General features: G+C 24.8%; 1 protein-coding gene across 1 annotated transcript; it reads right to left on the bottom strand.

Annotated features, from left to right (window-relative positions):
- Nucleotides 1-88: 88 nt before the first annotated feature.
- Nucleotides 89-23,501, bottom strand: Ac3 (adenylate cyclase 3). Its single transcript, XM_011506912.1, has 9 exons — nucleotides 22,833-23,501; nucleotides 17,566-17,945; nucleotides 10,894-11,178; nucleotides 9,603-9,883; nucleotides 6,209-6,540; nucleotides 5,457-5,792; nucleotides 1,633-1,938; nucleotides 1,090-1,425; nucleotides 89-296 (listed from the first exon to the last, which is right to left on the bottom strand). Exons 1-9 carry the CDS (start codon nucleotides 23,376-23,378, stop codon nucleotides 114-116), a joined length of 2,985 nt encoding a protein of 994 aa, XP_011505214.1. The 5' UTR covers nucleotides 23,379-23,501; the 3' UTR covers nucleotides 89-113.

The raw sequence follows: 23,501 nt of genomic DNA, 5'->3' as shown, positions 1-23,501 counted from the left end.
CTTTAATGAATATCTACTGTTTATTTTTTCCCCTAGAATTTCCTAACACTTTACATTTTTATTATCAGAACTTGGTTCATTCATACTATTATTTATTTACTATTCGAATTAGTTTATTGATAAATTATTGGATGTGTGGGTTCAACGGGTAAGTCGCTATCGAGTTTTAAATGTACACCATCCTTGGTGATTAAATAATGTGTAAGCAATTGACCCTTGCCCTTCACGAAAACCATTCCACGTTGCTCAAATCCATATCCAAACGGCTCGAGAATCTTCCGGGTTTCATCGGTTACCTAGAAAAATTTAATCGAAAGAGAATAGAGTCATTATTTTTATTAAAAGATATTGTTCTAAACGAAAAATTACAAATATATATGAGTATTGAATATAATTATATAATATATAATTATAGAATAATGTATTGAAGAAATTGAAATATAAATTTTTACACTATATTGCTTGGCATTCAATTATTAATATTATTTAATACTTTTTACTATATTTCCACGTTATAATTATTTGTAATTTATATCTCGAAAGACCATGCATTAATAAATAGTTAATAAATAGTAGTTAATAGTTAATTATATTAACTATTAATTTTTTATCTTTTTTATTTTCTGATAAAATCACCAATTAAATAACAAAAATGAGAAAATTTTTTAATCTATTAACTACTTTCGAGCATTTGACCTATAATATTGACTAATTATGTGTAAATATAAACTATCTAGATACACGTACAATCAATATCTAATGAATAAATAAATAAACACTGCGTGTTTTGAAGTTTTATAAAAATGAAAATTGTTTTGACATCTATTTATTTTTATAATTTTTAAAAATTAATTTAATAACTGGTTCTTACTCCCTTTTTCTTATTAACTACAGAAAACAATCGATTTAAGCTTTAATTAAACTTAATTCATTATAATATTTTATAATTATGAAAAATGACTTATTATCATATGAAAATCACTAACGGCATATAATTTAAATAAGACACAATAATAACCTCTATAAATGTCACGTGTCAATTGTAAATAATTAAACAATAAATGGAAATAACATTACTATCAATGTTACCTGTAAGCATCCAACTTTTCCTGTGCTTTCCATTCGTGAAGCCACATTCACCGTGTTACCCCAAATATCATAGTGGGGTTTTCGAGCACCAATGACACCCGCTGTCACCGGACCATGATTTATACCCATCTTAAGGACAAAATGATTGAAGCTCTGCTCATTAATATTTGACAATGCCTTTTTCATTTCCAATGAGAACTCAACTAGCCTTGATAGATGTTGCCATTGTGGTTCATTTGCGCTTTCAGCCGATTCAGTTATACCGGAAGCGGCCATATAAGTCGAGCCTATTGTCTTAATTTTTATGATATCTTTATACTTCTCTTGATCCAAAATCTGTTTGAATGGTAACTCATAAGCTTAAAATTGTCGAGTATTTAAATGGCTTTTCAAATACATGAAACATAAACGTTAATCAATGACTAAATTCATTTACTTCAAATTTTCATGTGTCCAATAAAATTACACTGATTTTTAAGTATATTTTAACAGCTATGACAATAGAATAAGTATAAGAATAAGTGTAGGAATAAAAATACTCACGGCATCGAAGTCAGAGATGACCTCGTTGAGGAACCTAAGACACTCGAGACCTTGATTATTGATACTCTCCTCGCTGTAGAAATCAGCAAAGTTGGGCATACTCGCGAAAAGCACACCGACTTCCGCGTAACTTTGACTGTACAAATCATCGTGATGGCGCGTATTAGATAGAAAGTAAGCCGCCACGTGAGGCGGCAGGATATTATATATCAAAGCGCCGTTTCTTCGCTTCATGTCCGCTGCTCTTTCCCGTTGAGCCTCCACTTCGCAGCCCCGTAGGTACAGAACTCGTCGCGCCTTCTCCGTCTGTACATTTTAAAAACTCAAATAATAAGTTAAATATAGTTTAAATAAATCTTATATATATGAATGTTTTGTATTTATAAGCATTACTCTTTTAGAGTTTAGGATAATGACTTTACTTCAATATATAGAAATATATTTTTAAATCAAAACATTCTTAAATTATGCAGTATATGCAATGTACGCTCATAAATTATTATTAAATTATCCCATAAATTATTGTCCTTATAAGTATTATTGCACTTCCTATTCAAGTAGAATAATTTTTTACTTCTTCATTCTGCACTAGAACTCAAATAATGAATAATATAATTTTATAATTTATTTTATTTATTACAATATGGATATTATATAATAGAATATATTTTGGTTTATAAACAATTATATTGGATTATACGTAAATTTTAATAAATTTCTATTTTTCATAAAAATTGTCTTGAATTTTTAATAAATTATATTATTGATATATTTTATTGCAGTATTTATTATCTTACATTTACTGATATTTATCTTTTTAATTGGTAATAAAACATAGAATTTTAATATTGGCTTATATTAACAAATTTTTCATTAAGAACATAGTAAAAAAGTGAGCATGAGAAATATAAGACTCCTCTTGGATTTAACAAAGAATGTCAAACTAGCATGTGTAATTGTAATAGCCTTCTTCGATTTTATAAATATTTATCATCAAGTTCGGAACTTATCAATATAAAAAGGTATAATGTTCATTACACTTTCTATTATAAATTATCATATATATATATATATATATATATATATATATATGCTATTGTTGATTTGTACATATATATGTGCATTGTACATATAATTCATATATCGTGTATATCAATTACATAAAATATGATTATGTATAAATCTTATTATAATTATGTAAGTTGTTTTAAAAATATACAATTAGGTAAAAACAAAAAAAAATCCTGTGATGTATATTAAACAACATTTATAAGATCATAATTCTTACATAAAATATTTAAATAGATATTACAACAATAACTACAACATCATTAACATCAACAACAATAACAAAAATAACAATAATAATATTAATAATAATAATAATAATAATAATAATAATAATAATAATAATAATAATAATAATAATAATAATAATAATAATAATAATAACAATCAAAATAAACACAATTGTTCAAATTGAGTTTAATTTTTCTGAATAAATACTTCATCGTTTTGTTTTATTCGTTAAAATACCCACATTTATCGTTATAAAATGTCTGTTAAATTTTCATTTGTTTAGGTCATAGATATTTATAAATTAAAATAAATACAATACAATAATATAAGATAATAAGAAGAAAAGACAAACTTACAAAAGAAGTTTATAATTATAAAATAATAGTAATTATGAATAGATACTTCAAATTAAATCAATTAAATCAAGTTATAATATTTAATGTTGGGAATTTGGGAAAAAAAGAATGTTTTCGATAGTAGATTATATACTTTTAAAATGTATAAGAATTAAAAATACTTATACTATTAGTAATTATTTCATTTTTGTAATAATACCAACTAAGCTAAGGATTTTTCATTATGTTTTACTTCTTATATTTTAGAATTATGGTGCTCCAATGCAATAAATAATTAATGTAAGCCCTGAATATCTAAATAATTAAATCATTTTTAAATCTTTCCTCATTCGTTTCAGTAAATATTTTATACACTATTATAACCGTATACATGATTGTCTGTGATACATAAAATTACAACTATACTAACATAATTTGTGCGATGCTTTCTACATGGATTTGAAAACCGTCGACTCAATTAGGATTATTCACGGATACAAGTAGTTTACGTCAATGCTTGGGCCCTTTCTCAAAATACGATATCTTTGTAAATAAAGTTCAACATTAACGAATAAACAAGAGAAAATCCTGGGATAAAGGAAGAAAAAGGGGACAGGCTATGAATACATATTGATAAGTAAAGAGAGAGAGAGAGAGAGAGAGAGAGAGAGGTATGAAATTATAAAAGCCATCTAGCTATCCATTAAATTAAAAGCCAATCTCAGGATATAGTAAACTTCAAAATAAGATTGTAAATTTACTCTTCTCGGACATACTTGACATAGAATTGATGAATAGTGTAGTATCTATTAGCTTAATATCTGATCCTTTCTTCTTTTATTAAATGATTATTTAAATGATTTTTTTTTCATTCGGTATAATATAAATTCGAGCCTTTCACCATAATACGATACAGCCATGAAAACTATATTTTTAAATATATACAATATTTAATCAATGTTAAATAAAATATGTATATATGTACATATAATAAAATATGTATGTTTAGTTCTATGTTATTTAATATTAATATGCTCATAAATATTCAGAAATGTATTCGACTGTTTAAAGAAAATTCTTACTATTCTGTATATGTATTAGAATTTTATAAAAATATTCAATCTTTCAGCGTCAATTTCAACAAAAAATAATGTGACCAGAAATGGAATAAAACTATAATTTCTGTAATAGAAGCCTTTGTTTTGTAGCGTATGAATATATTATCATTTAAAAATTATTTTTAATATATTCTATTAAAATAAAAATAGAATATAAGAAACTTTTATGTTACACGTTTATTATATACATATATTTATTATATATACATATATTTATAGTATTTCATATTATTCTAAAGTAATTTAAGAATTTTTATTTCTCATGTAAATGTAATTTTTATATTTATCAGTGCAAATTTTTAATTGTTTCTTTGAGAATTAATAAGATTCTTTTAATGAAATTTATTACTATTAGAGGGATAATTAAAAACTATTATAGTATTACTGTTAAATAGAATCTATTAAACTTTTATTTATAAATTTATAAATGCATTGTCTCTGTTTAGTATCTGGCAAAATGGTCAATTCGACTAAGTACTACAACCTACTGTACAAGTATCTTTAAATAAAGTCTAAAAATTTTGTTTAAAATTTATTTTAGTTCGGAGTTTCTTTATAAATACAAGCTTTATCTTACCTGAATGAATTTTTAGATTATAGATTGACCCCTTTATTCGTGAAGGAATTTTATGAAAATGTGATTACACTTGATTAAGTAATATTGGAGATATTTCTATTTCCGTACATTTTACCGTGATTTTGGATAGTGAAACGATAATAATTATATATTTATTCATTATAATATTAAGTAATGTAATGTTTTCGAATTCAAAAGTTGATATACTTTTAATCTTTCCTCAATACTCGAACTGACTTTATTCCTCTCTAATGAATTTAATCAGTATTTTACGTTATCATTAGAATGTACTATGGATAAACTAAAGTCACTTATCACATTTTACGTCTTTCGTGTGTAATAGATTCGATTTATCAAAGACAGTGTAAATGTTGCACATTACACTACAGCTATGTATTATATTTTCAAAAACATTTATAATTGGAAGGGAAAAGTGGGCGGGTGGTTGGGGGGTTTTTTTTTGGGGGGGGGGGGGCGGAGGCGGGGGAAACTTACGTATCTGGCAACAACGACAAGCGCAACAGCTATCGTTAGCAGAGTCGCCGATAATGAATACTTAAGGTGAAAGATATTTTGACCAGGTGAGATGGAGGCCAAGTCCTCGCGGTCGAGAGTCGAGCCGAGGAACAGAACGTTGACGGTGCACTGAGCTCCCGCTAACACGAACATGAGGAAAGCTTTGCCGAGATAGCAGATGTAGACGGGCATGGAAATAACAACGAGGGCGAGTACGCCAACGTAAGAGTAATACGAAGGATAAGGACAGCGGGGCGACCAGCTCACTGAAGCGTTCGTTGGCAAGTCCAAATCGTCGATTATACCGCAATTAGCCTGCAAATCACAATATGCACAATAACCTTTAATATCTGAAGAACTTTCATTAAATATAACTTCAAAAAATGTTTTTAAATATTATGGAATTAAAAGATCCTTCAACGTTAAAAAAAAAATTGGCCTTTTTGAGTGCTCGATGAATTAAGAATTAAGAAATTTCTGTCGTATGCAACAAAATCAAATCAATAATTATCCATTAACTTTTTATAAATTGATACAGTTTTATAATTAATGAATCGATGTACTTTTAGAAGCCATTAATTAATTATTATGAAAGCTTTGTGGTTCATATTTCCATTATATATTGGAAATTTGTCCTGCCTTGTACCTACACAACATATCACCTACTGCTAAATGATTATAATAAACATCGAAAGTAAAAGCCGAATAAATGCTTTATATAATGAAATCACCATGTCCAGTAGGAGAAACACGCTCATGGAAAAGATCATGAGCAGAGCGAGGGTTCGTCTAAGCCACCTAGCACGTACGGCGCTGCCGAGGCACGTCGCTCCGGCCAGGACAACTCCAAAAAGCGTGACAACTCCAGCTCCGCCCCAAGTGAACGGACCCCAGGGTTGGAGACGCCAAACTGGCGAAGCGCATATCATTACTAATGGCCCACCGAGCAATGATAATGGCGAGAACGCTTCTTCTGCGCTATGGAAGGCCTTTTCTAACGTCGGATCCTTAAACGCCAGGGTTAACCAGGATGCTTGACCTTTTAGTTCGGCTCCTCCACCCACTGCAAATTAATTACACTTTCACGTATATTTTGCATTGAACACTGAGACTTTGTTAGCACAAGCAATTGATAATTATAAATATGAATAATAATATAATTATGTTAATATATATTTATAAATATATATAATGTAATAATATAATAATATAAATTATATAAAATAATTATTGAGTTTTAAGCAATAATAAAATTTATTGATAAGATTTCAAAATGATAAAATAAATCCTTATCAAATTCATTTTAATATTGTAGCTATCTAACGTATAATAATATTACTTTTAATTTATTAATATAAGTTTTTAAATAGCATTCATATTTTTAATGACTCAAGAAAAGTACATAACAGATAAAATAAAATGATAAATAAAATGAAATTTCACAAAGTTATTAAATACTGATCGTTGAATTCAAATGAAAGAGCTATTAGTGAGCTGAGTAAACTTGAGATTGAACTCGATAGAGATATTTAGTATATCAATTATTAATCAAACTAACCACGATTAATACAATTTTTACGTACGTTGTATTTTAGCTCCATTTGTTGTAAATTATAAACATAAAAGAGTCGGTCAATCTTCCATAGCTCGATTATCATAATACGATATAAAAATTGAAAACCGCGAACGTAAGGGATTCGTTAATTTTCGAAGTTATAATATCTTAAGATTATTTCCTTACACTTTCCTAGCAAATATAAATGTTTTAAATTATAATTGTGTCATCGTATAATTTAATTATTGGCAACTGATAATAGTAACAGCAGATGAAAGAAGCAGTAAACAAACTATTATTTATTATAAATTATTTTACTCAGATATATGGTTTATGAAAAAATTAATTAGTATTGGAGTGCCTGTATTTTTTGCTGAATATATTAAAGTCAAGGTAATAAGCAATAATATATGTGAAAGACAAATATTTACTATATAGTTTTAGAAAAGGTAATAGTGAATAAATTGAGATTTGATTTTTAATCTTTCAAAGACATGTTTTTATAATCAGCACACAAGCAATTTCTAATAATTATAAATGGCACATCATAAATTAAAAATTGGATATGTATCTATTCAATTTTATATTAAGAACATGAGATTACAATAATGAAAATAAAAATTTCATTTCTAATATCCACTGTTCTGTTATGAATTAATAATTTATTAAATTTTAATTTATGAATAAAAAAATGCTATTTAAATTATATTCTTTACATATTACGTAATATATCACTAAACCTAAAAAAAATTGCTAATGAAAGAATTTTACCAAACCTATTTTTTAAGTGATTTTCTTAAGTATTGCAATAGTATAAAATATTCCCTTGGTTTAGCGATGTTTATAAAGAAACGATACAAAGAAGATTTAAAACAATAATTTTATATATTTAAATATATGATTTTTAACTTTTAATAAGCTATAATATGTTATTCTGTAAATTATAACAATTGTATAAACATAAATTGAAGCATCTTGAAATAACTAAAAATACAAAAACTACACGACGACATATAAAGGCAACGCATTTAATTGTAATTATCCAAGTTTCAATGGTAAAATATCAAATGAAACATAATCTAAAATTTTATTGGAAGGTGCTAATAATAAAAGATAATTTTATATTTACTAAAGCAGTAGAGCGAATTCTGATAATGATTTAAAAATCTTGCAATAGCTTCAACTACTTACTACTAATTGATCAATTAAAGTACAAATTAATCCTCCGATTGCAAGAAAAGTGGAAAATCCATAATTTTAAATAATATTTATATAAATTTAAATAAATGTATTTATAGGGAATATCAATTACTACATAATCGAGTCATATTTTACTTTTACGAATGTATTGTAGTGAGACGTGTGAAAGATAATTTGCATTCGAATCTGAGCGGTAAGAAAACCCTTTATGTATACAAATAAATAGATAAAGCATTTAGAGTGAATTTTCAGTGTCAGAATGAAACGATATTCGTCATATTATTATTAGCGAGGAAACTGAATAATTGATACATACGTAAGAGTTTTGATTAAATTGATTTTTTTTATGCAACTTTTTTTATGTAACTATACAATTTAAATAATAGTTTTATAATAGTTTATGCTGTTTCCTTACAGCGATATATATTGATATAATCAACTCATGAATTACTCATAACTGTTATTATTCTATTATTTGTATCTATTTCAATTATATCGAATGTCTGTCATAAAAATAGATATTTTTAAAGATACATTGAGATAAAATGAGAATAAACTGTTTGTGAGAAAAAAATGATTTCCAGAATTTATACTAAATTTAGTTATTTTATATTATTACCTACTATTACTTATTATATCAAAATATATTAAAACTTATACGAAATATTACAGTTAAATATATATTTTTTAATAAGAAAATAAAAATAATCTATAATGTTATAATTTATAAGATTTTATTAGAATAGATGACATTGCTACATATGTGAAAATTACGTATGAATATGTCAGTTAATACATATACACATATACATTTAATTTTTTACTTTACATTTTTTTTTTAATGAAGCATTAAGCAAAGAGATATTGCAGATTCGAGGTATTGCACATTATTTATATTTAACTGCGTGCATTGAGATTTGAAAAAATCTGTGCGATAACGCTGACCAAAATGCGAATGTCTCGTTTTAGCTAATAACCATCCATCATTTTCTTCATAATTTTTTTGTCTTAATTCTGTCGTGGCCATTCTTTTGTCAGCCAACTGTACCATACTCATCGCACTTTGGCGACTAAAATTTGAAACTTCTTTGCTTCTTCTCTTGCACCGATTCTACATACTCGGCGCTTCCATTTTCAATTACGTCGAAATCTCCTATTACGCATTAGCTGACTCATCAAAACTTATTATTCAACATTTCTAAGCAAGTCATTGTCTTCCGCGATATAAGCAATTATGTATAACATTTGAGTGATTATTTATTAAATTTCTTGCAAGGTATTCGCTTTTCACGACAAGCATTTTTTTTTATTTATATCCAGCGAAACAGTAGTAATAATTAGTAAATAAATAGAAAGAAAATATTACATACCTCGACTGTCCAATTCCTTACGCAATCTCTGTCTAAAGTCTTCCGAATCCTCTTTATGCTGCCCATCGACATTAGTAATAGCACGTTGTGAGTATCCAACGTCGGCCAGCGACGCTAAACTCTTTGTTAAAGCCGGTTTCAATGGTTTAAGGGCCTTGACAATAAAATAAGTTGTAATACCAGCTTTCTGTAGAGCCTCTTCTCTTTTTTCTCCATAAGCGGGTTCAACTTCAAACTCACCGCTTAAAAAGCTTAGAGTTACATTGGAAATATGCACTCGCCTACAATTAATGACAATATTATAATTAATATGTAATAAAAATCTATTTACCGTTTGTTTGAAATATAATTGTACCTATTTAAATATATATATATATATATTAATATTGCATATAAATAAGAATATAAGCTTAAAACACTTAAAATAATTTATCATATAAAAATAAGTGTAAAGTTTGTCCAAGTGAAACAAATTGCTGAATAAATTTTAATTTAAGACGAACAATAATAAAAAAATGGACGAAATAAAGCTAACAACTTTTAAGAACACTTATATATCAGGTCACGCCATATGCTTGGGACTTGATCCATTTTCGTATTTTTACCCTTCATCTTTCTCGTTTCATTTATACGTATCATTCTACTGTACTTTTTAAAGATCCGTATATCGTGATGCATGTTTTAAAAATTTTTTAATGTTTTTCTCATTATATTTTACTTACTTCATTGCAAATGTTTTGAGTATGAACTTTAAAAGGATTTCATTAATTAAAATATTGTGTCGAAGCATATATTATAATTCTATTTTTCCTCTATAATAGTATTAATAATGTACATGTTTATATGTAGATTACCTTATATTCTGGTATTATAATTAATAATTTTGTATTAATTTGATCATTATAATTTCATGAAATTTTTTTATTTAAATAAGTTTCGTGCCTCAAATCTTTATTTTTTATATTCCATATTTAATTATAAGCATTTTAAACATTTTTATAATTACGTAGATTTAATATTTGCCTTTATTCTCTCTCTCTCTCTCTCTCTCTCTCTCTCTATTAGATTACAGCTCCATTTAAAAATGTATTAGTTTAAAATTTTAATTCATTTCTTCGTATTAATTCACTTGAAACGAACATTTTACCTCAAATACACAATATAAAATGTATTTATGCATATGTCGCAATAATGAGGACGCATAGGATTTTTTTTACAACTGACCATCTTTCTCTTAAACTGACATCGACACATTTATACAGAATGTTTACAAAGTCCTATACATACTCACCCTGCTCTACCGCTGCTTTCCATTTTATTAGCGAGTTCGACATCCTTGCTGTAGACATCGAACTGCCACTGACGTTGGCCTAATACACCAGCCAACACTGCGCCTGTGTGAATACCGACACGCATGTCAACCGGACTGTTGGTTGTTTGCTGTACGTACTTAATTGCTTCGACCATTGACAGGCCCATATGGATGCATAGTACGGCATGATCAGGCCGCTCCTGTGGTGCACCGCTTATGCAGTAGTAACAATCTCCCAGGATCTTTATACGTAGCTGCTCGTACCTTCATCATGAGAAAAGAAAATATGAGATTGGATTAATAAAGTTTGTCTTATTCAACGATAATTATTCCTTAATCCTTTATTTGTAATAAAAGCAAAATAATAAAGCACATTACAATTCCAAATTTTTAATTACGATTGTTAATCGTTGTTTTTGAATTTTTTTTTGGTACTATTGCTTAATGCATAGATGATTTATTACATCGTTCAAATTAATTATGCACTTATTATAAGATGGAATTTTAAATATTTATGTTACTAATAGACCCGTAGTTATTATACTTATTATTTATTCTCAAAATCATTATATGGCGAATAACAGGATACCCATAAAAAATACTGAATTGGATTGAAAATTTCATTGGATTTTAAAAATGAAATTCTATATGAAAATATAAATGAGAATTAGTTAATAATTAAATAATTAGTTAATAAATCAATATTTTGCAATGAGTAGTCGATCCTTCAATCTTGTCTCTATCTTCCTAACTTGTTTTTTTATTTTTATTGTTAAAAAAATTGACATTCTTTATTACAATTACTACTGTGTAGAGTCAAAATATAAATAAATTTTTAATAATTCTAAAAATCAAAGTACTTTTCTTTAAAAAAATAAACTATTTTAAAGATCAAATTCAAGTAATGTTTTCATTAAGGAATATTTGTATATGCTTAAGAATATGCATTAAAAATTGTATGAAAAAGTTATATACCTTTAATCTTGTTATAAAATAATTTCCGAATGTAATTCGTATTTTTGTACATAATATATCAATGATGTATAATAGTGTGTTTTTATATCGACTTAATTATAATAATTCGGAATATTTATACTACTTTTCTACTCGTACTATTTGATATGACTATGCAAATTATTATTAGTAATGACAAAAGAGTATATTTTTGCTTTTCTTATGCTAACAATAACTTAATATTTATTAAACAAAATTATTAAAACATACTATATTAAATAGATACATATGAATAATTTATTTCGTTTGTCTGTATTTAAAGTTTATTTTCAAAAGAAATACTTTCTCAAATTTCATAATTTTAGGTATGTGAATATATTCTACTATTGCTATAATTCATTTCGGATATATTACTTGTTTATTGTAGACTAAACGTTGAAAGTTTTTTCAATCTCTGTAGTATTCAGAAACTTTTTTCTTAACGCTCTTTTTCTTTCCCAAGAGCTTTTTAACTCAATTATATAAATCCGCGAATCTTCTTAACGACCATTTTATTATAAAATATAATATTTTCTATCTTCTATAATCATTATTTGAATTTTTTATATTGCAATAAATGATCATTAAATATAAAGTTTTTAAATACTAAATCATTTTATCAAATGTTTGGTATTAATGAAATCACTACCACTGTCGGTTATAAATAAAATTATTACGTTTTATAATAAAAATATATTAATATAAATGTCTAAGAAATATAAATGCTTTATAGATAATACTTAAATTTGTTATAATTACTTGCATTTGATTGGATTGATTTTGACAATGTTTTTTTTTTTTTTTTTTTTTATATGGTATCATATTATCTCGAAATATTAACTGAAAAATTTTTTCGCATAAGGATTTGAACATATATTCTAAATATTCAAACTTATTAGCATCAATAATAAAACATACTTGTATTTATATATAATATTCTTATTAAAGCTAATAAATAAAAGACTTTATTCAATTTAACAGATTTAATTTTTCATTTATTATTATGAATATACTTACTTCAAACTATTATGGAATATAAATGGAATACTTTAAAATACATATTGAGGTTAAATTCTTTGAATAAAAAGAACTGTCACAACGAAATATCTAAACGTTTAAATATTATTCATTTAATTTTATTAATTATTTTTAAAAATACATTATTTATATAAAAAACGATTTAGTATAAATAATATAATTGTTAAAGGTTAATTAATTAATAACGTCTAAATATACAGTACAATCAAAAGCATATAATAATAATAATAATAACAACAGTAATAAAAACTAAAGAACAGTAACTTGAATCCCTTTTTGAAGTTTTACGTAATATTAATTTTGAAATGTATTATCATAATTTTCTATTTTTTATATTGTTTATAGTGTTGTCTTTAATTTTGTATATTTTATACTTTTAATAAGAATTGGTTTTTTATTTTCTGCTTTTAAAAGCACTATGTTTATTATTAGTTTTTAAAAAATATTGGAAAATATAAGTCTAACTAAAATCCTTGTAATATTTTAAATATTAGATTAAAGTCTTTCATCCTATTCGTTTTATGTTCTTTTATTTTTCATGCTCAATATATTTTTCTCCAACGTTTACTTATTCCGTTGGCGTTTTTTTACGTGTTTCTGTTGAGTTTCAATCGATCCAACTCATGCTTGGCAACTTAGTGGACACTTGAATGTTCCCTTTTTTCTTATACGTACTTACATGCACACATGCGCGCGCGCGCGCACACACACACACACACACATATGTAAATGGATAATACATTCTCCATTAAAAAACTATAATGAAAGTTATAATTTTTATTCAATTTCTATTCTACCGTCAAAGATGGTGAATCATCCTTACTTAAAAAAAAAAAAAATTTATTTTTGTATGAAAATAATTGAATGTTTTATTTTTAAAATATTTATAAATAAATTTTTTTAAATATTATGTATTTTATATAGTTTTATTATTTTTTCGATATTTTACCATACTTCATTTATAAATGAATTATAAGATTTTATTGGAAATAATAGTTAAATTAAATTGAAGAATATTAGCTTCAAGCAAATTATATTATAACACTCACAGACTACAATAATTTGAAAAATTAAATTAGGAATACTACTACAGAGTATATTTCAAATTTAAATATTATTTGAATGGAAATAAATATTGTACAGCTGTAGATAAGAAAACTTTAATTCAATATTAATTAAATGAATTGCGTAAATAAAAAATTAACTTTATGTATTTTACTATTTTATTTCTTCAGGACCTAAATTTTCATGCTCTTTTTCTAATTGTTTTACTAAATCTGTGATAAAAAAATTTAAATCTTAATCCAACTTTCATATATATAGTTTATATATCCTGTACCAACAACTATATTAAATCGGTTGTTTTAAAAATGTATTATATATATATATATATATATATATATATATATATATATAATTTTATTCAATAATTGATACAAAATATTATTGCATATTCATAGCAAATGTATTTAATTGAAAACTAAATACGAAAAGAATTTACTTAAATTAGTTTTAATGTAAAAATCTTTATAATTATCTAGTTTTACAAATTTTATAGAATCATCTGATTTTATAATGAAATATATTTAATAAAGAATAAAGTTTCTGAAATAAATATTGAAATTATGTATAAATATATAAGTAAGGTGTAAATGTAACATATTTCAAGTAATACGTAATTGTGCAAAGCTTTATTTCAATATTATGCATTTTACTTTAAAATCTTTATTTTTGGGATTATATATTTTTATAATATTATTTATAGTATTATTTTATATTACATTATATAATAAACTACAACTATTCGTTTTAGTTATCAAGTACATATTAGTCAGTTTTCCTGTTACATAAATTAGTGACTTAATCCTGCAATATATTTTTTATCATTAAATAAATGTAAATTATTTAATGGTTAACAATTTCAAGCATATATAAGTGGGTGAATACGATAATGAGCGGTTGTATCTATATTATAGATGTATATAGCTTAATATTTAAGTCATAAGTAATATTAAATGTATGAATATAAGAAAGAGAACGTTGATAATGTATGATTATACAAATTTTGAACAGTAGAAAACATAAACAGTCTTTAATATCATATTAATTGATCAGTATATAAAATTATTTATGAAACGATTATTGCGATCAACGGGTATACTGAATTATATGCGGACGCTTACAAGAAATATTTTACTTTATTACGATAGTTTCATTAACAAAATCGGTAGAGCGCGATCTATTTTTTGCCTCTCTTGCGTAGTCGTAATCATCTTTATTATTCGATTATTTGCAGTAATGTACTTTCCGGCGCACTCCGAAACGGTTCATCGATCGTTACCGGCGCATAACATGCGTCATAAACGAGGACACCGGTAGTCTATATCGCTCTATCTATTTATTTTTCTTTTCCACTGTCGTACTGGTTATATTATGTGAAAATGTCAGGGCTTAAATATATATTATGATGTACATAAATTTGAAGTCGACTTCCAAATCAATGGACAAAATTAAAAAAATTATAATTTATTACTGAATTCCTAATTACTTTTTGTTTACGAAAACAAAATTGTTTTGAATGCTGCATGATGTTATTATAGTTTACATTTTTATATTGAATAAAATAAAAGAAATAAAGTATGTTATTGACATTGACAATAAATGAAAAATTAATATATGTAAAATGAAGAATGTCTGTTGACGGGCTATTTTTATAGTGAAATATTTATTATAACAACAGTTTCCACAGAGAAAACACAAAAATAATTGAAGCAAATAATATTATCGTAACTTTTTAATTTTCTACACATTTATTACACTTAGCGATCTCTTAAATATACATTATTTTAAATAGTATTTTTCATTTTTTTATTGCATAATCCAAGATCTATGATTATTTTAAATATAAAATTGTATTCTGTTATAATGTATTTGTTAAATTACATTTTGTTATAATTTACAACTTCGTTTTTATTGTACAAATGACTATTACAAATAGCATATAATGTCAAAATGCTACCTTATATTTATTTAATAATGGTTGTGAATTCGAAATTTTTGATGGTTTATCGATACATTTATAGGCTTGATTTTTATGAAAAATTGTTGATACTTTTAATCACTTCATTGTATCACTTCTTTTAATAATTTATAATTTAATTTATTATTATCGTTGCTTAAGTAAATTTAAGTGAATTATTACAATGAACTTGTCTTTTAAATATAAAATCATTTTCTTAATTAAGTACTTTAATTAATTTTATTAAGTTCTCAGAGATAATAAAGTAATACATATATACATAATAGTATTCGTATATTTATTATTATATTGCTTTTAAAATTTTCTTAGATATAAGTAGATTTATTACTGACATTTCATTAATAATTTCTTTAAATTTAATATTTAATATTAATATTTTTTATAACTTCTTACATGTATTTTTTCAAGTATTTAATGATTAATATATATATATATATATATATATATATATATATATATATATACGTGTATTTAAATAAGTGAAAAATACGTGTTCAAATACAAATTTCATCCACATTAAACGGCTTCTGTATCATAAACTACAAAATGAATATTAGGAATGTAAATGGAATAGAGATTAATTCAAAAATAGTTTATAGAAATACAGTTAAAATGAACAGAAGAATACAGTTAGAAATACAGTAGAATTAGAGTTTATAGAAATACTCGAGTACGTGAAACTTTCGTCTGTTATCAATAATTTATTTGACAGAATTAAACTAAATTTTCGATAGAAGCATTTTCGAAAATAGTAAATTCTATGTAAAATTTATATTTATATTTCGAAAACATAATAAAATGTAGTTCTTGTTTTATAGTATCTAATAAAATTTTTGTATACTTTCAAAACTACCAAAAGCTATTCGATGTATTTTCGATGTTTTTTTTTTTTTTTTTGCATATGGAGTAACATGCAGAATTTAATGATTTTATTTTCAGTTATTAATGGATGAGTAGGTCCTTCGTAGACGGGGAGTATGAATAAATTTAAGGTAAATATAATGCCTTAAGTTAAAGCCTTGTAAATAGTTGAAGTTAATGTCTATCAGAATAAATTAGTTTGGATTACTCGATATTAACAATCTGCGGAGGAGAAACGAGGAGGAATTAAGGTAAAGAAAATGTGGATAGAACGAGTATGAAAACAGAAGTGAAGGAGAAGAATCTATAAATAAAAGAAGGACAATTACTGTTATTTTAGGAACAATTAAAAAGGAAATTGTCATAAATCTCTTCTGTGTATTATATTTTTGACTGACTAATTCGCATCGATCGTAGGAGGTAGGAAAGGTACATTATACAATGATATGGAAAAATGCCAGGATATTTGAGTTCATGAATCATAGAAATCGATTGCAGACTATATTATCCCACTATATTATCCCATCGTATCTCATAAAACATTTTTACCTGAGTTGACAAAATTTTTATTTTCCACATTGAATAATTATATATAGTACATTATATAAGAGTGACCTGTATTAACTAGCCTTTTTATTAATATTAATTATAAATTTATTTCTAAAGAAATTTTATACCTTTTCAATAAGTTTAATGTATAATAATAAATTATTACTTACCTCTCGCTAAGCTGATCGAATCGAGCGAATAGCTCGTTAAGTATTTTCACAAGTTCGCTCGCTGAATATGTCGAAGAAATAGCCGTAAACCCAACAATATCCGCATAAAGTATGGATACATTTTCATGACGCGACATATAGATCTTTTTAAACTGCGTATCGAGCGAAGCCCCAAGATCCTGTCGCATTTTTACAGCGACGTGCTCTGGTAAGACACTGAGCAGCAATCTCTCCTGTTCGGCACTTTGTTCCTCGATGATAAGTTGCACCTCGAGACTTTGTTTAGTTTCAAGGAAGGCTCGACGCTGCTGGAATTCAGCAAGCGAATAACTTGAAGCACCAAGAGCCGCGGCACAAAGTGATAGTGTTACTGTCAGAATCTGTAACAAAAAATATACAATTTCTTTCAATTGTATAGCTTAATGGAATTATTGTAGATTATTATGGATACGGGAAATTAGTATGAAATTCAGTAAATATTTATGGTGAAAATTTTTTGTTAAATACTTAAGGTACATTATCGTAAATTTTAATTATTAAAACAACTTCTACCGTCAGAGCAATAATTTATTTAATATCTAAAATGACAAAACCTATTACCTTTTATAGAATATTTTACTATTAAGCAGAAAAAAAAAACTGTAAATATTTATAATGATTGTTTCGTTAGTTTATATTTACTTTTATTCTACTTAGTTCTAATATTTATGCTAATGAAATAAAAGGTTCAAGAACTCTTTTTTTTTTTTTTTTAATATCCATAACTAATTGTAAGATCATATAATATTATATTCTGACGATAAATTTTATACAGGTTTTTAATTAAGTAATTTTGGAATTTCATTTTGTATATTTATTATACGTAAAATGAAGACAGTGGTTTTAAAAATTAATATAATTTATTAATAATATGAAAATAAATGAACAAGTTCAACTACACTACGTGGCATACATATATATATTTCATATTATTTTTTTATTAATAGTTTGAAATGAGTGAATGAAATATAACCAACAATTATATATCCAATAACAATAACAATAATTATGATTTGTCAATATGTTAAATGAATTTATTAAGATTCAATTTTTTTTTTTAACAATAGCTATGATGATCGCCTAAGTCGTTTATATTCTATCCTCAAGACTTTCTTGACTTGCTCTACTTTGTAATAGATTATGAACTATTTTTTAGAGTGAGAGGAGCTTTCGCAACAGAGATTCATGAAATTCATAGATATTTGATAAATGTATGACAAATGTATCAAACAAAGTTAAAGATTAATCATTAATCTATTGACTTATAAAATATTTTGGCACAAGGTAATTTCGTTGCATTATTAATTAGAGACTTAATATTTAAAAGTTTAATTTAGCAATGGACAATTTTAGTTAAATGTTTCTCATCACTCCAATATCTAATATAATTTAAATCGAATTTTCTCCGCCATCATATATTTTCTTTTTTTTTTTATTATCAATGATATAATGTTATGTATACCCATTCTATCTAACTTAATCTTACTTGAAAAACAATTCTTTAATTTTTGGTTTTTTATATTTTTAGGCATACTTAATTGAACACTAAAGCAAATGCACTTTGAATAATTAGGTTGACATTCAATTGAAGCCTTAATTTAATTAAAAGATCTTTTCAACTTTCACTTTTTATATTTTTAATTTCATTGCTTTTAGTTATGAAATAATTGGTTAGAAATATAGAAAATCAATGTTTAAAATTATTTTATATTTGTACGAAAAAAAAAATTACATAGAAAGTGTGGTATAATAAAAATTACGCGTTTTTTCTTATTTCATTAATAATTTACTAATTAGCAATATATGATATATCATAAAGTAGCTATTTGTAAATCTTAATAATGAAATTAATTGCTCCCTGATTAACTGTTATCTAATTATGTGAACACACAATACATATTATCAAAGGCTTAAGTTTTAATTTGATTGTACTGTATAATAATACTAAACAGAAAAGCCGAATATTTGAAATATAGCGTAAATGAAGCACGTGTATGCTCATTCAAATAATAAAATAAAACAAAATGTACTGTATGAACAATTTAGTATTGTTACGATAAACAATAACTAAAATAAAATTTAATATAATACTACAACGATCAATTTTATAAATACAAATAAATTATGTATGCATTTGACAAATGTATTAAAATAATTTATAAAAATTTCAAATAAACTACTAATTCATAAACAATTGTTACTTTAATTTTATTCTTAAAATTAAATTATAATACAATTTGTAACAATGAATATTAAATTAATAAATACTTAATTTAGCTATCATTATACACATCTAAATTAATTTAACTTTGTAATCTTAATGTTAAAATTGAATGAAAACATTAATACAATAAAATAGTAATTCTAATTGTTCTTGAATGATCTTAGTTAAAAGTTCAGTAAAATTTGAAAAATTTTTACTTTTATGGGACAGAAGTAAAGTCTGTCAGAATTAAAGATAATACAAAATAAGGAAGACAGCAGTTTTAATCAAAGCCTATTCTGATCTAAAGATATACGTTTACTTTATATTATACGAACTACTATATGAAAAGCGACAGACATATACTTTTTCTTTTTCTCATAATGCTATTACATAACTTGAAATTAGAAGTTGGAAGGTTATAATATAAAAAGCATTAGAAGAGATAATAAAAAATTAAAAAATAAAATAGAATTAAAATACGAATGTAATTTCTCAAAAAAATTAATGAAGCAATCATTTAATCATTCTTATTACTCTTTCGCTCATTTTTTCTGTTCCTTTTTCTATTCCTTTTTTTGAAATATTTTTTGTTTCAGTATTTCTTTCTCTTTTTTTTTCTTCTTCTTATTAATAGTGCTGTAATTGTTCTTTTTAAAGTTAACATTAATAATAATAATAGTAATAATGATAATATTTTGTTATTTTGCAATATTATATAAATAATACTTTCCTGTTTTGTTATAATCAATTTTGAAACTTTAATTACTATTTTTATTTTTCAATAAATTATAAAACAAATTTTCGATAACTAAAACAATTATGAATATATTTTCACATGACAATATACGATTAAAATATTATATATGTCAAGAGTAAATATTTTATTTTATGAGATTTTAATATGCTTATGTTATACAATTTCTAATGTTTACATTGTTAAAATGTAGTATTTGCATACATAAGATTTTATTTGAATTAATACAATATTAAATTTCAGATGACTTTTTAATTTCAAATAATTTTATGTATATTATTTTTAATTTATATTGGAATAAATTTATTAGCATAATATTTATATATACAGCCACAATTCAGTATAGTAAATAAAAATATGTTTTAATAAATTGATAAAAACACAATAACTAATATTATACTCATGTAATGTACCTTATTATAGATCGTTATAATATGGATCCTTATAATATAGATAATTATTACAATAACTAGAAGATTCTGATTAAAAATAAATGTTATAATATTTTATCTCTATATATTTAGTAGTACATATATTTATATTTAATAATAATTTTTAAATACATGTGCTGATAGTAATGCAATAATAGACTAAAAAATCTGTTAAATTCTGAATGTAAATAATACTACAATTAATAATAATAATACTCTCATATTAAATATTAAAATTGATATATCCTTAATATGGTATCCTAAAATTGAATTCGTAAAATATATCAATAAATATTATTTTAAATTTCTAATTGTTTATATAAAAATAAAATTAGAATTATTTTGTTTTAACTTCAAATAATATAAATAAAATATTTAGAAATTCCAAATACCTTAATACTTTTATATACTATTTTCAAAAAATTCTGTAAAAAGGACTATGAAAATTTATTCATTTTTTATATTATTTATATTTATATATACTTATAAAAAGTAATAGAGAAAGTTGATGATAACGAATAACATTTTTAGTTCTGCACATCTACTTAGTAATATTTATAAAAAAATTTAAATATTTCAATTTATATACCTTATTATAAATCATTAATTATTGGTTGAATTTCATTTGGTTGCGTCTACTTCAATGGATTTATTACTTTTATATTGTTATACCTATTTAGCATTTTACTTTACAGTGTAATTTAATTATTTATAATTTTTCTATTAAATTGAATATTTTTTATACATAAAAAAAAACATGAATGTAATAATTAATTAAATTCAAACTTATTTTAATGGTTAAAAAAAAAGATCTTAACTAGATCCTAGAAGATTTTAGTTTAATTAATGTAAAATATCTATTGTATATATAGTAAATGAAAATTTAAAATATATTGTAAATATATTTTATAATTTCCTAATAATAATTTAGTTCATGAGTTTGAAATTTTTTAGAATGTTTTAAAAGTTTGAAATTAAGTCAATCATGATTTTATTAGCTTTTTCCAAATATCATACATTATTTATAATATACTCTAAAAATTATTGTATAAATAGTTTTGTATATTCATATATATATATATATATATATATATATATATGCGTGTTATATATTTCGGTGTGCACTATAAATATAATACACTCCAGAATATATTTCATAAAAATATTCCAATTTTAAATAATTGATGAGTTATGTAATTAATAACTATAAGATGATAAAATTTACGTATTTTCTAATAAGCAAGTTTTTTTGGATAGATAATTGATGACAATTTGTTCTTTATTTAAAAACTTAAATTATTAAATTTCGCCTTATTAGACTTTAAAATTTAATATACATTATTTCTCACGCACGCGCATACACACACACACACACACACACCCACGCACGCGCACACACACATATATATATTTACGCACGCGTACACATACACAGACGCACACATAATATACTATATATCCCAGAATTAAAAATTGAACTTTTGTTTTTACAAATTTAAAATTTTGTTTTTGTATAAGAATGGTGAGTTTAATTATTGAAAATATCTTTTGTAATAATTAAAAAGCTTATTACTGTGATACACATAATTTGTAATTTCAGCTGTAAAGGTTAATTTGAATTTTAAATACAAATTAATTTTACTGTATTACGAATGAATATAGCCATAATTTTTACAGAGTAAGTCATTTGATATTATTTTAATAGTTCGGTAGATAATTATTTGATTAGATATTTAAACGATATTACTCAATTATCATATTACTACAGTTTTATTATTATATATAGATTGTAAGATACTCAAAAAAAAAAAAAAAAGTTAAATTACGGAAAACTTACAAGAACTTCAATAGGTACAGGAGCCTTGGATAGTCCAACTACCGACACCATATAAGTTGCTGCAGTGCCTACAGCCAACAGAGCACACAGAGATAATCTGAGTGGCAGAGTAGCGAAATGTAGATACAATAACAATAGCAACCATCCTAGGCTGTCTCGGGGCGTGACCTCGGTGGACTTGAGGAACAGCTGAGCAAGCAATTGCGCTATGGATATTTGCCAGGCCACGTGGGGAACCACCGACCAGAGTGCATCCCTTGCTCTCGTTCCCCTTTCCGCCCAGGCCAACAGTCCAAGATTCAGCCCAAGAAAAACTGCTGTTAAGCCTCTGGCTGGTAATTCAGAGTCTGGTAAAGCCAAAGTGTAGAAGTCATAGAATACAGCAGAAATTAAAAAGCACTGAAGACCACCGCGACGCTGTTGTAAAGATGAAGAACGATAAAGTCTTTCCAATTTCGTACTGGAAAAACTAGTTTTCAAAAGATTTGATGGTCTGCCGCTGTTCAGATATGACTCCTCGTTCGAAGTTTCCAGTCGCATAGACATTTTTATCAACTTAGCTTCTTCTGATCTATATGAAATTAATTTCCTTATGAGATTCTAAATTTATTATAAATTTTTTACCATACTAGACGCTCTTAATGTAGTCGATAATGTTGTATTGCTAAT

Source organism: Ceratosolen solmsi, unplaced genomic scaffold (assembly GCF_000503995.2).
Source record: "Ceratosolen solmsi marchali unplaced genomic scaffold, CerSol_1.0 scaffold6, whole genome shotgun sequence".
Classification (NCBI taxonomy): Eukaryota; Metazoa; Arthropoda; class Insecta; order Hymenoptera; family Agaonidae; genus Ceratosolen; species Ceratosolen solmsi.
This window is presented reverse-complemented; position numbering and strand designations above follow the sequence as displayed.